The 15,955-nt window shown below is 41.4% G+C and overlaps 1 protein-coding gene across 1 annotated transcript in view; it reads right to left on the bottom strand.

The window, feature by feature from the left end:
• Nucleotides 1–15,955, bottom strand: part of SI (sucrase-isomaltase) — a 158,895-nt gene that overhangs the window by 28,341 nt on the left and 114,599 nt on the right. The window contains exons 43-49 of the mRNA XM_029911098.1: nt 15,475–15,599; nt 15,084–15,172; nt 12,273–12,322; nt 8,958–9,128; nt 7,515–7,664; nt 5,784–5,990; nt 3,865–4,019 (exon numbers count right to left, since the gene is read on the bottom strand). Of these exons, the coding sequence (XP_029766958.1) occupies nt 3,865–4,019; nt 5,784–5,990; nt 7,515–7,664; nt 8,958–9,128; nt 12,273–12,322; nt 15,084–15,172; nt 15,475–15,599 (947 nt within the window). The remainder of the gene's footprint in view (nt 1–3,864; nt 4,020–5,783; nt 5,991–7,514; nt 7,665–8,957; nt 9,129–12,272; nt 12,323–15,083; nt 15,173–15,474; nt 15,600–15,955) is intronic.

Consider the following 15,955-nt stretch of genomic DNA (forward strand, 5'->3'; position numbering starts at 1 on the left):
TTCTCTTTGTTAAGCTAAACAGATTGAGCTCTTTGAGTCTATCACTATACGGTATGTTCTCTATTCGTTTAAATCATTCATGTGGCTCTTCTCTGAACCTTCTCCAATTTATCAAAATCCTTCTTGAATTGTGGGCACCAGAGCTGGACACAGTGTTCCAGCAGCAGTCGTACCGGTACAAATATAGAAATAAAATAACCTCTTTAATCCTAGGCAAGAGCCTCTTCTTTATGCAGCCCAGGAATGCATTAGCTCTTGTAGCCAGAGCTTCACACTGGGAAGTCCTATTCAGCTGATTTTTCACCATGACCCCCAAATCTTTTTCAGAGTCACTGCTTCCCAGGATAGAATCGCCTATCATGTAAGTATGGACTTTGTTCTTTGGTCCTAGATATATACATTTACATTTATCCATATTAAAATGTCCATTTGCTTAAGCTCAGTTTACCAGATCACTCTGAGTCAGGAACCTGTCCTCTTCAATATTTAACAATCCCCCAATTTTTGTGGCATCTGCAAACTTTGTCAGTGACGATTTTATGTTTTCTTCCAGGTCACTGATAAAAATGTTAAATATCGTTGTGAATATACGCATTCTGCTCAAGGTGTATGCACGCCGCATTCATTCAAATCGAAGATGTATCCCAGCAGTACCACTTGTGGAACACGCACCCCTGCCTTCCTCATGCAGGGAGCCAAGGACTTTAAAGGAGCTTGACCACTGCCTCCCTCTCCATTCCTTCATACCACTGTCCAGCTAATGCACTAAGTAGCGGGGAAGGGTCGTGGAACATATATGTGCACAACACAACGGGAAGAAGGATAGTTACTGTATAAGTAAGTAACCATTTTTTCTCCTTCAATTGATTGTTCACAAAAACATTCCACTGCAGGTGACTCACTAGCAGCTGCCTTACAGATGGTGGGACTCTGGATCACTTGAAGAGAGATTGCAGCAATGACTTGCCAATATTGGCACCATCTCAGAAAGCTTGAGTGATAGGCCAGTGACCGGAAGAGGTATATACTAGTGAACAAGTTGCTGTCTTGCATATATCCACTATTGCAGTGGTTCCCAAACTTGGGATGCCGCTTGTGTAGGGAAAGCCCCTGGCAGGCTGGGCCGGTTTGTTTACCTGCTGCGTCCGCAAGTCTGGCCGATCGTGACTCCCACTGGCCGTGGTTCGCTGCTCCAGGCCAATGGGAGCTGCTGGAAGCGGCGGCCAGTACGTCCCTCGGCCCGCATCACTTCCAGCAGCTCCCATTGGCCTGGACCAGCGAACCACGGCCAGTGGGAGCCACGATCGGCCAGACTTGCGGACGCGGCAGGTAAACAAACCGGCCCGGCCCGCCAGGGGCTTTCCCTACACAAGCGGTGTCCCAAGTTTAGGAAACACTGCACTATTGGTATATTAGTCAAGAAGACTGCGGAAGTGGAATGAACCTTTGTGGAATGGGCCATTATCCTCGGAGGGGGAGCAATCTTTGCTAGATAATAGCAGAGTTTGATGCAGTCAGAAATCCAATGAGATATATACAGTTCTCTAACCAGCTGCCCTGTACTCCTACAAAGTGTATAGGAGATAATCTAAAAGAATGTACAAAGTATGAAGCCTCTCTTTGGCTTTACCAGAGTGAGCTTTTGGAAAAAAACACCGGAAGATGAATGATCTGATTGAGGTGGAACTTTAGACATAAACAAGGTGTGGCCAAAAAGAAACTTTGTTTTTGTGAAATGTCTTAAAAGGGGGCTTTGCTAACAGTGCCTGAAGCACAGACTCCCTTTCGGCAGATGGTACCTGACTGCTACCAGAAATGCTGTTTTCATTGATAGCAACAATTATAAGGATGTTGTTGCTAAAAGATAAAAAATGGGGAACCATCAAACAGGACAAAACTAAATTCATCTAGTGGATCAGAGACAGGAGGGCACATGTGAATTAGGACTTTTGAGAACTGAGGCATCGAGAGATGCGAAAAGACAGAAAATCCCATCTATCAGTGGATGTATCACAGAGATGGAGGCTAAATGCACCCTTAGAAAACTGATGGGAAAACCATAAGATTTAAAATATAGCAGGTAATCTAATATATGTGTAATATCTGGATTACTTGGTGACAACCGGTGAGATCCAGTCCAGATTGGGAACCTTTTCCATTTCATTGATAAGTGGCTCTGGTTGTGCCCTTCCTGCTGCATACCAACATGGCTTGGACATCCTGAGAGCAAACTGTTTCCTCACTGCCAGTCATCCAAATAAGGAAATATCTGAATGCCTAAATGTTGAAGATGACCTGCCAATACTGCCATACATTTGGTAAACACCCTCAGGGCATGTGTTAGGCTGAAGGGCAGCACCATGTCCTGGTAGTGCATATTGCCTACCATGAATTAAAGATTCATGTGGCAATACATCCTAGCCACAGAAAGTAAGTATGTATCCTGCAGCTGGAGGGCAACGTACTAATCCTCCACCTTCAAGGAAGGGATAACAGATGATAGGGGAACCATTCTGTTCTTCGTTTTCTTGGTTAATCTGTTAAACTTTCTTAGATCTAGGAATCTACATTTCTCTTCCAAAACAGGCTTTGGAGCCATGGCACCCAGAGAGGCACTCCTTGTGGAGGAATGCTCTGCTCTCTCATGGTCAGGGTCGGGCTCTTAAGAGGGACATGTTGCCTTTTCAGGAAGACTAACTTTAAGACAGGAATTCCTTTGTTTCTTTATCCTCGTGGGGAAAGAGGTACAGATAGGACATTTGTTCCCCATTTGTCCCTCTCCTAAACAAATTAGGCAACATTTGAAACTCTCAATAACAGCCATGCATGTGGAACACAGATGTTTTGGCTTTTTTTGCCATGCAAAAATCCCCTGGATTTAAACCATCAGCTAACTAACTAAACTGTAACTATACGAAGTGAACTATAAGTATGTACAAATCAGAAAATCTCTTTCACAGATGGCTAACTGAGGCTCAAGAGCGACAGGAAACTCTCCAGCTCTCTCCACAGATGGTACGAAGGAACTGAGAGGGAGGTGGCAGCCATGTCCCTTTTATGCCCTCAGGTCCATGCACGAGAAGAGCAGGGGCACACATACTGACTAGTGGTACTGCTGGCAGAAGTCTTGTACTCAAGTGCATTGGGTGCACATACACCTACAGTGGAATGTACACGAGCACAACCAATCACTCAAAGGAGAATGTTTAGCTATCTTCATTTTGTTTAAGCCACAGCTCCAACGTCAGTGGGATAGCATCTCTTTTAAGCTGGGTATCAGCTCAGAATCAGCATCTGTAAACCACATTCTTTTTGTTCTGAATTTTTCAGAATTAGTTTGATATATTTGCAATAGATTTAGTTCTAAGTGAGAATTAATTGCTCTGGAAGCTCTTGAGGATGTTATCACTGATGTAATAATGTTCCCTCTAAGGATATGTCTACACTGGAGCTTGAGGTGTGATTTCCAGCTCAGACAGACATACCTGTGCTAGTTCTCATCAAGCTAGCATGGTAAAACTACAAGTGTAACCACAGCGATGCCAGCAACAGGACACGTTAGCCGAGTACATACCTAGTGTTTCAGATGGGATTGTACTCAAGGCCGCTAGCCTATCTCAAATTTATAGGTGCCACAGATACACTTCTATTTTTTGTTTACATTTCCAACTCCAGTGTAGAAATACGCTAAAATAATAAATAGGTCTTGCTGAAACATATCAAGTTAATTTAACATCAGCAGTAACACCATGGCAGCTTAGCAAAATGCAGCCTATTCAAAGCTAAGCCAGTATTTAGGGATTTCCACCAAACATACAGGTTAAAATTAAAATGTCATCTATAGCAAACAAAGTTTTCACTTACATAATTGTTCCAGTGCGTTTGCGCCGAATCTCAATACCAAATGGGTTGTTCTTAATAGTCACTTCATAGAGTCGACCTGCTTCTGTACTTGTTGGAGTACTAGGGAGGAGTAGTGGTACTGGAACTTCATATCTTTTACTGTTGGCATCATAAATCTATGAAAAGAAAGGCAGTAGTCTTGAAGGCAGGGTGACCAGACGTCCCGATTTTTAGCTGTCCCATGTCCCAACCGATCTCTGGTGGGGGTTTTTTTTTTTTTTTTGTTGGCCCGCCCGGCAGAAGGCAGCACTCGGCTTCCTTACCTCCTCCCCGGTGTCCCGATATGGTTACTAATACTAATACAAGAAAGCATTTGAGTATACCATTTTTATATTAATTGGGGCATTAATTAATGAGTATTCTAGTGAAACTTGGCTTTCATTAAGACTGAATTCAGATCTTTATCACATCGTACAAAGACACAGTACATTTTGCACACGGATTTTCAGTACTTGCTTAATTCTGTTGAGCAGTATCTCACTCCTTGAGTAGTCTCATGGATTTCAATTGGATGACCTGCAGAGTGAGGTGCTACTCAGCCTGAATAAGAATCTGGCCCAATGAGAGGACTCTCAGAACGTGATACTACTCAGCCTGATTAAAGGCAGCAGAATTAAGCTAGTAGAATGTTCAGCTAAGGAAGACGATGCCGCATATGTGGTTGAACCGTGAAAAGTAAGTGGCTGCAGACTCCTCGCTCAAGCTCTTGTACACCTTACATAATGTACAGGAGTCCACTCTCAATCCATGTCCTTTATAAGGAAAACAAATAGGAGCCATCTCTGAGGCACTTCATGAGGATTATAGCTGTGAAGGCTGATTTTTCACAGCTTGAACTGGTTCCTCATCAATTATTACCTCCGTGCTTTGATAAAACCCTGCACATCTATGTTTATCATTGATGTTTGTTGAAACTTAGGTAGCTCAACTGACACGCTGAGCTGTCTGTAAAAGAGCTCACAGAGAAAAAACTCCAAAGAGGTGAGAATAAGCACTCTGGAACCTCACACCACTTCTAATATTCAACATGTCAGACATGGGACACGATGTGATATGACATTACATATGGAATAGGTCAAATTGCTCAGTAATCAGTACGTCATGCTACTGCAACAGTACGAAACAAGGCAGTGTTATCCACTTATTTGCACAGCAAGCCATCATTAGCAGTTTGGAGAAAACGTGATCACTCTCTTTGAATGATAAAACAAAATATAATGAAATAGTCTCTAGAACAGTGGTTCTCAACCAAGGTAAGCGTACCCCTGGGGGTACGCAGAGGTCTTCCAGGTGGGACATCAACTCTTCTAGATATTTGCCTAGTTTTACAACAGGCTACATAAAAAGTACTAGCCAAGTCGGTAAAACTAAAATTTCATACCGACAATGACATGTTTATATTGCTCTATATACTGGACACTGAAATGTAAGTATAATATTTATATTCCAACTGTTATAATTATACCATAAAACGAGAAAGTAAGCAATTTTTCAATAACAGTGTGCTGTGACACTTTTGTGTTTGGATTTCTGATTTTGAAAGCAAGTAGCTTTTAAGGGATTTGAACTTGGGATTACCAGGACAAATCAGATTCCTGAAAGGGGTACAGTAGTCTGGAAAGGTTGAGAGCCACTTCCCTAGAAGGAGGCAGATGTGTAGTTGCTCCCAGATGCATCTGAGGGGGAGCCCCTGAGCACCAGGGCTTCAACTGTGGCAGCCTTTACATAAGCCATTCAAAAGATGGGTCAATTCTTACTCTCTCCTACTCTCCTCTGTAGCCATGTATGGTCTAGTCACATTTTAGCTCAGTAAAAATGAAAAAGTATCACCATCACCAATTTCAGCATAGATTGTCTCAACAGATTCAGATTGAAATTACCTTGAACTGCAACATGTTGTTGTCATGATATTTCACTTCCAAGCGAAGTGTGTTGATAGAGGGAGAACGATCCCCATAGCGGTCAGGGATATTAAGATTTCTGGAGAGGTCAGCTGTAAGACCCGAAGCGTTGTTTTGAATGTTACTGACAGAATAGCCATAATTACTTGGGTAGTAACATGATGGTACAAGGAAGTTAGAGGCAACCTGAAAAATATATTGCAGATTAGAAAACAGTATGTGAGATCATTCATTTTAATAATAGTAAAAGACAATTCCAGAAAAATCCCATTTTTAACAGGTAACTCATTACATGAGCAATTGGTTGGAAAGGTTACTGCAACAACGCTGAACAGTGTGAAAACGAACCCTAACGAAGAACACAATGATTTATGCAATTAATATCAGAGAAAACTTTCCATCATTACAGTGGTGTCCCTTGGAGGAGGACATCCCATTACAATTATACAGATATACAGCATTTGAGTTGACAATTTCAATGCAGAGAATTTAAGTACATTTAGAAATATGAAGAAAAGAACTTCCTGGGATTTATTTATGATTTGTCATCACTTATTTACATTTAAAAAACATCACCGCTTGATAACTTTATCTTTCCTTTTCTTAAGTGTATTTTTAATAGAAGCATCTTTCACTTGTTTATAAAATTATATTATATTAGCAGTGGCAAGGAACACTGCATTTAATGCAGGTGCTTAGCAGTCACTATTCTAAATCCCCCTGTCAAATTCCTTGTGTTTTTCTGATATTTTCATTTTCAGAGTGAGATTTTTTCATGCTTTGTGTATGCCCAGAGGGTTTTTCTCTGCCTGAAAGTTTGAGGATAAGCAAGCCCACCTTTTATTGAATACATGGACAGGGAAAAAATACTCTTTTTCTCACCATTAAAAAGAAAAATTACGACAACAAAAACCCTTGCAACTTCCTCTGAACAGGTGTACAAGCAAACAGTGTTTGAGAGGTGAAATCAAGCATGCATCAAGTAGCCCTAAATGACGAGAAGTGCCTTTTGTTGTTCAGGAGGAAATGGCTGAGAATTCACCTATTTACTTACTAATTTCATTGACTGAGCATACCGAGAAGATCTTTTCACTGAGGACTCAATCTTACTTTCATTAGAATCAAGTGAAATCTTTGCCTGGCACACAGATTATCATTGTCCTCCTTATCCTAACCAAGCTTGGAATCAAACAGCTAAAGAGAAGGATGGGAAAGAGAGAAAAATAGAATAGGGATGAAGTGACACTTGAGAAGGTACTAAGTGTAGAAACCTTAGGTTCACATCTTAGGAGTTGCTCAAGACCCAGCTCTGGGGATGCTGATGTCAGCCGATTTCCTCTTTTTGTCTGGTCTTTTCAGATCAGGAAAAAGAGAGCCCAATGGCAAAATGGCGAATGCCTGAGTCCCAGCAGTGGTGGTGATGGTTATAGTGGTAAGGATGATTCATTCTGCCTGCCATGCATAAGCAAGCTGCCAAGTGATCCCCTGAGAAGCAATGTCCAAAATGGGTGGCAACCTTGATCATACTTATTATTATTAGTCCTACTTATTTTCATCTCTCAAACATTTTGTTGTGTTGCTAAAACAATTCTGCAAGCTCATCAAATACCTAAAAACCCTAGTCAGCAACTCTTTTAGTTTAGATAAATTAAGTTAGTGTCATTAAAGTAGTGTCCTTATTCTTGCTTCTCACAAATCATTTCTGCTTACCTGCCAGATACAGCCACGAGCAGTACAATTTTCTTCTGATGCACCTGAGTCAGGATAACAGTTAAATTTTTCATTATCTTCAAGCACCGAAGACCAGTCCACTGAGTAGGGTTTCCCTAGTTCAAGCTGAAGCCCAGTAATATGCAGCAGCTTTGAAAGGAAACAAAAAACAACAAAAAATCTACCTGAGGCCATTGCATTTTTCAGCTCTCACACTACTTATTAAATAGGGTTTTCTTTTTGTCTTCTTCCCCTAATTCAAATTTGAAACAATTATCTGTGACTTATTTTAATATGGCACAGATTTTGAATTCCGATCTATGGGCTTCCCAGGGACCCTGTAAAGATCAGTATCCTGCTCTTTCTTTTTAAAAGCTTGGAGTCCATTCTGATTTCACCCGTGCACAGGAATTCCTGCTTTCCCATCCAAGGAATGATAGCACAGCTAAATACGATAGATTTTTTTTTTGTATGTTTCAGGCGCAAGGCAGAAAGGCGTAAGACTTAATAAAGGATACGGTTTTGTAGAAAGCCTTGGAAAGAGGCTGGGGGTGGGGATAAGCTTGCGTTTTTCCATCAGAAGAGTGGCAACCCTAAAAGCAGCTACAGGAGTTATGTTTATATTTGAAAGGCAGTCCAGAGGAATGTGTCTTGAAGGCCACCATGATAATCAGGATTTGTTTCAATTGCATTTAGGAGTGCTTGACTCAATTATTATTTATAGTTAATACTGTCTTCTTCCCCAAGGGAGATTTTTTTAGTCCTGGGAAATCTTTTTATTATTTTATGAGACAATAAGAAATGTGTTGGATATTTCACAAAAACATGCAGAGTCAAATCATGGCCCATTGGGAGTTTTACCAATGGCTTCAGTGGAGCCAAGATTTAATCCATAGAGGTAGGGTCTTTGCCCTGAACTGCATATAGCCCATATTTGACAAAACACAACAAAAAAGGTAAATAATTATACAGGGGCAGGGGAAGGGAGGAGGAAGGAAATGGGTGGCAAGAACAGAATCATCTAGCTTCTCAGTAAGTACTTGTTGGAGATACTATATTCCCTCTCAGCTCTCTTAGGGCTTAAATAAGCTTTTAGGAGGGTTGGGGGGGAAAATCAAGCACTCAGAGTTAGGAATTTCCAAAGATTAAGGTTTTTACTGCAGCAATAACTTAGCCACACTGCACATACGCTCTGCTATATTTTCTTTTTGATCTTGTCAAATTGAAACCATTTGATTACATTTTGTGTTATTTACTAAACATCGTACAACAATTCCAGGTTGTTTGATTTCTCAATGCAATCATTTCTAGTGGTACATTTTTGTATTTATTAAAAAATATAGGACTTAATATTGCAACTAAGATCTGATTCAATGCCAAGTTTAAGGAAGAAAGGTTACATTATTCAGCAGATGGCTTAATACCCTTGAATTAGCTGCTTACCTTTTTTGTAGCAGTATAGTTGACATTATGGAGAGATGGAACTGTCACACCGTTTTGTTTTACTGTAACAGCTAAAGGTGCTCCGGCAACTCCCAAGATTTTAATTTCATCAAATTTTAAATTGTTTGGGTCAGTGTATCCATTGTACACAACCTTAATATCTAAAACACTCTGAAAAGACAACAAAATATATTAGATTCATATTGTCCCAACTTGCCATCAAATTGATGTTTAGATATCATAGTGTCTTATAGTATGATCATTTATCCCTGATTATCAGGCTAAAAATCATGTGGTTCCTTCTTTCCAGACCCACTTACATGTTTCTTATGTTGGATGGCTATGCAACAGGTACCTGTATATAACACACATATGCATCAAAATGTAGCTTCTCCAGGTAGGAGTGCATGTTAAGGGGGACAGCAGAAGGAGCGTTTTCCTCTTCCCTTCTGTACATGCACAGAGGTCAGCCACAACTGCAGTCCTCCCTTGCTAGGGATCCCTATTGAAAACCCAACCCCAAAGAAGCGTGGAAGCAGCAGGGTCTTGGGCTCTCCTTTCCTCCTCACCCACCAGATGAGAAAGGAACACTTGGTACACCCTTGTGAGAGGTGGAGCAGTAAATGCATTCTCTGCTGCACGTGCAGAGCACCAAGAGGCATTGCACAATGATGCCTGCTGCTCCAGCTGGGTCAGACTGCACGCACGCTACTAAGGAGACTACAGTCGAGCTAGAGGTTTAATTTCTAGCTTGGGTAGACATATCCACCCTGCCTCTGACTGAGCTAGTGTGTTAAAAGGTAGCAGCATAGTTGCTGCTGCTACTGCATGGGCAGCAGGACAGGTTAGCTATCCCAAGTACAGTCCCGTATGAAACCTAGGTATGTACTCGGAGCAGCTAGCCCCTCCCACACCCCGGGCAGCTGCAGCTAATACAGCTATTTAGAGTGTATTAACCCGATCAGAGCTAGCAGAGAAGTGTCTACCCGAGCTGGAAATTACTCCTCCAGCTCCAGTATACACATGCCTTTAGTACAGTCTGTAATAACAGGTAAAATCCAGACCCAAAGGTGAGGGAAGGCATGGAAAGTCAGTAACCTCATGTTCTTGATTAATTTCAATGTAATTGTAGATCTGTTTGCTTCTCTTTTGTTTTCTTCCAAGGAGGAAGAATGACCCAGTTAGCCTGGGATCTGAGAGATCTAGGTTCATTTCCTGCTCTGCCACAGACACCTGTATGTAAATAACTCATTCACTTTTCATGTAATCATTAATCAGGCAAAATTCTTGTTGAAATCAGTGGGCCAAATCCTGGGCTCCTCTGTGCAATTACAGCCCTGCGTTAGGTGACAAAGAACTCCCTTGTCTCAGAGGGAGTGTGTTCAGATCACTATCCCTGTTCCAGGGCTGTTCAGCCCTCCAAACCAGTGTGGAGGGGGTCTGAACCATGTACCTACACATCCCCTCCCCACCACATATGGGTTGAATTGTGCCTCAGATGATGTTAGAAAGGAGCCATCTCTGTACTCTGGAAGTGCAGGGTTAGCAATTTTGTCTGGTCCTTCAAGTTATGTGAGGGAAGATTCCATAAGTCATTTCCCTCCGTCCCCCCCACCCGTATTATGAACTACCACAGCAGACAGCAGCAAACAATAAAAACTGGCATATGAATATAGGGGCACCTGAAACCACCTAGAACTTTTTTTTTTTAAATGTGACTATATTTCAAGTTGGATGAGTTCCTTTATAATACATGTTGCTTTTCTCTATACCACAGGGAATTTATAGATATGTGTGTGTTTAATGGCATGTTGCTTTTAAAAATATGCATGAGATGACGAGCTATAATGTACTCATTTAAATAGATTGGTAAAATGACAGCGAAAGTGCAGCTGACAAAATGATACTATTAGCCCCGTGTTACTTTGATTTCTGCATATGTAAATGTTTAAGTTTTACAAATACATTTTATGAAATATAGTTTCACTATCAAACAGAGTATTTAAAATATCTTCACAATACACCTCTACCTCGATATAACACTGTCCTCAGGAGCCAAAAAATCTTACCGCGGTATAGGTGAAACCGCGTTATATCGAACTTGCTTTGATCCGCCGGAGTGTGCAGCCTTGCCCCCCCGGAGCACTGCTTTACCGCGTTATATCCAAATTTGTGTTATATCAGGTCGCGTTATATCAGGGTAGAGGTGTACTTCTTAAATATGTATTTATTACAATTTATTCAAATAAAATATAGCATGTTAAATGCAATTACAGACAATCTCAATACAACAGCTTATCTCACTCCCATTTCTACACAACCACCCCCGGAAACTACAAGTGTTCAGAACTGGGATTTTGATATAGCTCACTGTAGAGTGAGACCAGCCATGAAATTAGGACCCATGATCTGGGTTTGGATTGTAAACCAATCTTTCTCTTTGAAAGTCTGAGTGTAATCACATCTGCAGTTCTGGTTTGAGCCCACCATTAAATATAAAGTAGAACAGTGGTTCTCAAACTAGGGCCGCCGCTTATGCAGGGAAAGCCCCTGGCAGGCCTGGCCGGTTTGTTTACCTGCCGCGTCTGCAGGTTTGGCTGATCGCGGCTCCCACTGTCCACGGTTCGCTGCTCCAGGCCAATGGGGGCTGCAGGAAGAGGCGCGGGCCGAGGGACGTGCTGGCCGCCCTTTCTGCAGCCCCTATTGGCCTGGAGCAGCGAACCGCAGCCAGTGGGAGCTGCGATCAGCCGAACCTGCAGGTGTGGCAGGTAAACAACTGGCTCGGCCTGCCAGGAGCTTTCCCTGAACAAGCGGCGGCCCTAGTTTGAGACCCACTGAGGTAGAAGATATAAAGATCTCTGTTATAACACCCAGAGTTAAGGAAATTACATCATGTTTACATTTGAGTTTGCTGAACACTAACTTATGAACACCAATCCTAATGTTAGGAACAATTAGGAAACGGATAGATAATGAAACAGTAAATATCATACCAAAATCCATAGAACACCCACACCTTGAACACTGCATGGTGATCTGGTTGCCCAGTCTCAAAAAAGATGTATTAGAATTGGAAAAGGTACAGAGATGGGCAACAAAATGATTAAGGGTGTGGAACAGCTTGCATAAGAGGAGAGATTCAAAAGATCGAGGCTGTTCAACTTGAAAAAGAGATGACTAAAGGTGTGTGGTGGTGGGGAAGGAGGGGAATATGACAGAGGTCTACAAAATCATGAACAGTGTGGAGAAAATCAATAAGGAAGTGTTAATAACCCCTAAACATAACAGAAGAACCAGATGTCACCTGATACCCACCTGACTTGCATTAAATGTTTCTAACAGATAAGCACCCTGTTCATATGCATCTGTAACGAGAAAGCAGTAGATTAAAATGTATCCCACTATAATTTTATTTTGGTGAATATTCATGACCATTTAAAAAAATTATTCTAAATACAATTCTTGTGTTATTGTTTAAAACATGCCACTGTTTCCATAATAAACACACTTAGAACCCTCAATAGAAACATATGTTGTATAAGTGAGAGAAAAAGCTCTAAAAGTTTTCTGTTTGTAAAGTCAGCATTCAAAATCTTATCAACAACAAAAAAAGTGGTACAAACGTTGAAAAAACCTGGTCTGACTATTTTTAAATATCAGCTGTGTCAAATGAAATTCAATTTGTTTGTTTTAGCCTGTCCCAGGTTACATATGGGTACATCATTATTAGTAAGACTGTGATTTAGTCGCGGAGGTCGTGAAAGTCACCCGCTGGGGCAGGAAGCTGTGGGATACCCCTGCCACCTCTGGCAGCCCCCTCCCTGCCGCCACGGGTGTCAGGGGAACCCCCGAGCTCCCTGCTGCTAGGGCAGTGGGGAATCCCCGCCCCAGCTCCTGGCGGGTGGCAGCGGAGAACCCCCAAGCTCCCGGCTGCTGTGGCTGCACAGGGTGGCGGGTAGGTCTGGGCTGCTGCAGAGCAACCCAAGCGCCTGACCACCGTGGGTGGCGGGGAACCCCGAGCTCCCAGCCCCCTATCCCGCAGTCCCCAGCGGCTACAGGCAGCTCCTAGTCCCTGTAGCTGTTCCACTTGAAGTACTGTGAGGATCTGCAGATCCCCATTTTTTCAGGGATATTTTAGTAAAAGTTAGGGACAGGTCCCAGCTTCTGTGAATGTTTCTGTTTTGCCCGTGACCTGTCCGTAACTTTTACTAAAAAATGTCTGTGACAAAATCTTACCCTTAATTATTAGCCGTAAAGGCGAGGGCAGACTGAGGCTGGATTAAGTACCTGGGTAGTTCCACTGACTTCAATGGGACTACTCATGTAGTTAAAGTGACGTACATGCTTCTGGTACTTTCCTGGATTAAGGCCTGAAGAGGATTCTTGGACTCTTTGGATCTAGGCCTGGTGATTGGAGGGGTTCACACAAAGCTGTGACTCAATGAGAAACAAAGCAAGTGCTGGGGATAAGGCTATCAGGGGCCAGGGGAAGGGTCTGTCTAAAGGATGGGCACTGAAAGGAAGAATCCATTTGAGGGCCAGCAATAAGAAGAATAAAAAGTTGCGGGGAAGACTATTTATTCCATGTTTGAGTGGGGCGAAGTTATGTATTGAACGCTCCAAATTTCTATCCACCCCATTTGACAGAGGGAAAGAAGTTTAGTACATACAGGGTCAGGGAATTCATATTTGACTGGACTTCAGTCTGAGCTTTTTATTTCTCCCTGTATTTTGTAAAAGACTATTGCATATCAGCTTTAATGTTCTCTTTGGTAAGTCTCACGCTGTGGAGATGGAGACCTCAAATCAAAGGTAAAGCTAACAACTCTCTGAGAATCAGTACATAGGCTCCTGTTTCTCAGTCATCTCCCAAATGTCAGGGGAGGATTGCTCCTAACCCTTCAAACAGAGATTTAAGGGTTTGTGAGCCTCCCACAAGGCACGCCAGCAATTGCCCGCCTCCTACTTTATTCACTATCCATTTACACATTACTGTGATGGATAGGAATGTCTCTTTTGAAAACATCGGTGTCTATTTTCTTTATAAGCCTCAGATTGGGGATCTACACTACCACGCGGTAATGCTGATAACCAGAGCCAGCGCAGTTTCCTGATTTCTGAAAAATAGATCACTGATACATGGTTGAAGTGCACCTTGCCTTGCAAGCTAGTTTAATTTAATTAAGCTATGATTAAACTCTATGAACATAGTAAATAGTTCCAAACCCAAGTCACTCAAAGCTTGGCATACTTCAGTACACCTCACAGCATGCTGACAGCACCCCGTGCACTTCTACTGAGATTGTTAAGGATGCCAAAGGAGCTATTGAAAGCTCAGAGAAGACTTATCGTGGATAGTGTGTGATACGCTATGATGATGGATATATTTTTAAATTTACTAATGCTAGAAAAATCAATTCAGACTTCTCACTTCATTCTTAACTCACATGGTTATATTTACCATAGATTTTGCAAAATTCTGAGGATAAAGCATGATCTCTCTTATTACACATACTAGACTAAGTCTAATGACATAAGTTAAGGTGTGAAAAATCTGAATTCTGAAAGCAATAATGTTATAGAACTTCAGTGAGACAAATCAATATTATTGTACTGTACTATGGGTTTAACTTGACTTTTTGTTTTTCAAGCACTGTTCTTTAGAGCTTTCCAGCTCTGGGCCCTGATCCTGAAATTTATAGCATACATATGGGAGGGACCCTGTGCTCATATGGAGTTCCCTGACTTCAGTGGGGGCTCTGAGTAGGTTCAGCTATTCACACATACATGGTAAATAGGACAGCATTATCAGGCTCTTAGAATTTATTTATGACTAAGATCCTGCAAACACATGCATAGGTACATATATTCACATGTACAGTCCCATTGAATACAACAGTACTATGCACACGTGTAAGTGTTTGCAACTTTGTTGTATATGCTGAAATACATGTATCTACAAGTGTTTGCATATCAAATACTTTATTAAAATGACATTTTATACATTCAAAACTAAAAACTGTAGAAATCAGCAGCACCAAGAAGGAGAAAAAAATTATGCAATTTAGGAAACTTTACTCTTGATGTAAGTAAATCTTCTCACTTCAATTTACTATTAAAACTTACCAATGCTGTTCCCATCATCCCAGTAAAGCTGACCGTGAGCGAACCCATTATCATCTAAAGCAACTGTAAGTCCCATTGAGTTTTGTCGGCTACAAAAAAAAAAAAAAAATTGTCAGCAAACACATTACTATTTGTCTGTTTCCTCAGAGTCGTAACTATTTAAGCTATATAGGAACATCCTTGGACTAGATTGGCTCTCTCTCTCCCTCTGTTTCTCTCATTTTCATCAACCATACGATCAATCGAATTCATCTCATACCTCACCTGCAATCTGTCCTCTAGGCCATTTTAACTGGGTCTTTAATATTCCAAACCACTAAGCAGCTTTCAAAGAGCTTCCATTAAAAATAAAAGAAACCAGTTTTAACTTTTCCAGTTAATTTCATAGTACCTGTAAAAGGTATTTTTAGCAGGGTCCTGCCATGGGATGATGTAACCTCCACGGATATGAAGGTTGATATGTTCAAGAGGAGCTGATAGGTTGTGGAACTGTCCCCTGAATGCAATCTGTTCCTCCTATAAATAAAAATAATTGATTTCAACAGAGTTACTTCTAATTGATACTAATGTAAATAAACAAGGAAAGAGATCCTAAATATGTTAATTACTTTTTGCCACAGAAATATTGATTTAAATGTATAAATAGGGCTGTCGTTTTCATGTTCTTCAAAATATGGAATAAAATTTTGAAAATTGTGGACTTCGGGTGCAACAAAGTGGGGCACAGATCAAGGAGCTAAACCACAATGTAATTATAATTTTGGTGCCTTTTTTGCTGCCTACTTCTCTCTCCAGCTTCTTTCTTCCCAGGCTTTCCCCTGCCTCTGCAGAAGGCAGATGCAGCTAAAGCTGCCCCACTTCTGCTCTCTTGC

Source organism: Terrapene carolina, unplaced genomic scaffold, assembly GCF_002925995.2.
Source record: "Terrapene carolina triunguis isolate 2854851 unplaced genomic scaffold, T_m_triunguis-2.0 Scaffold88, whole genome shotgun sequence".
In the NCBI taxonomy this organism is placed as follows: Eukaryota; Metazoa; Chordata; order Testudines; family Emydidae; genus Terrapene; species Terrapene triunguis.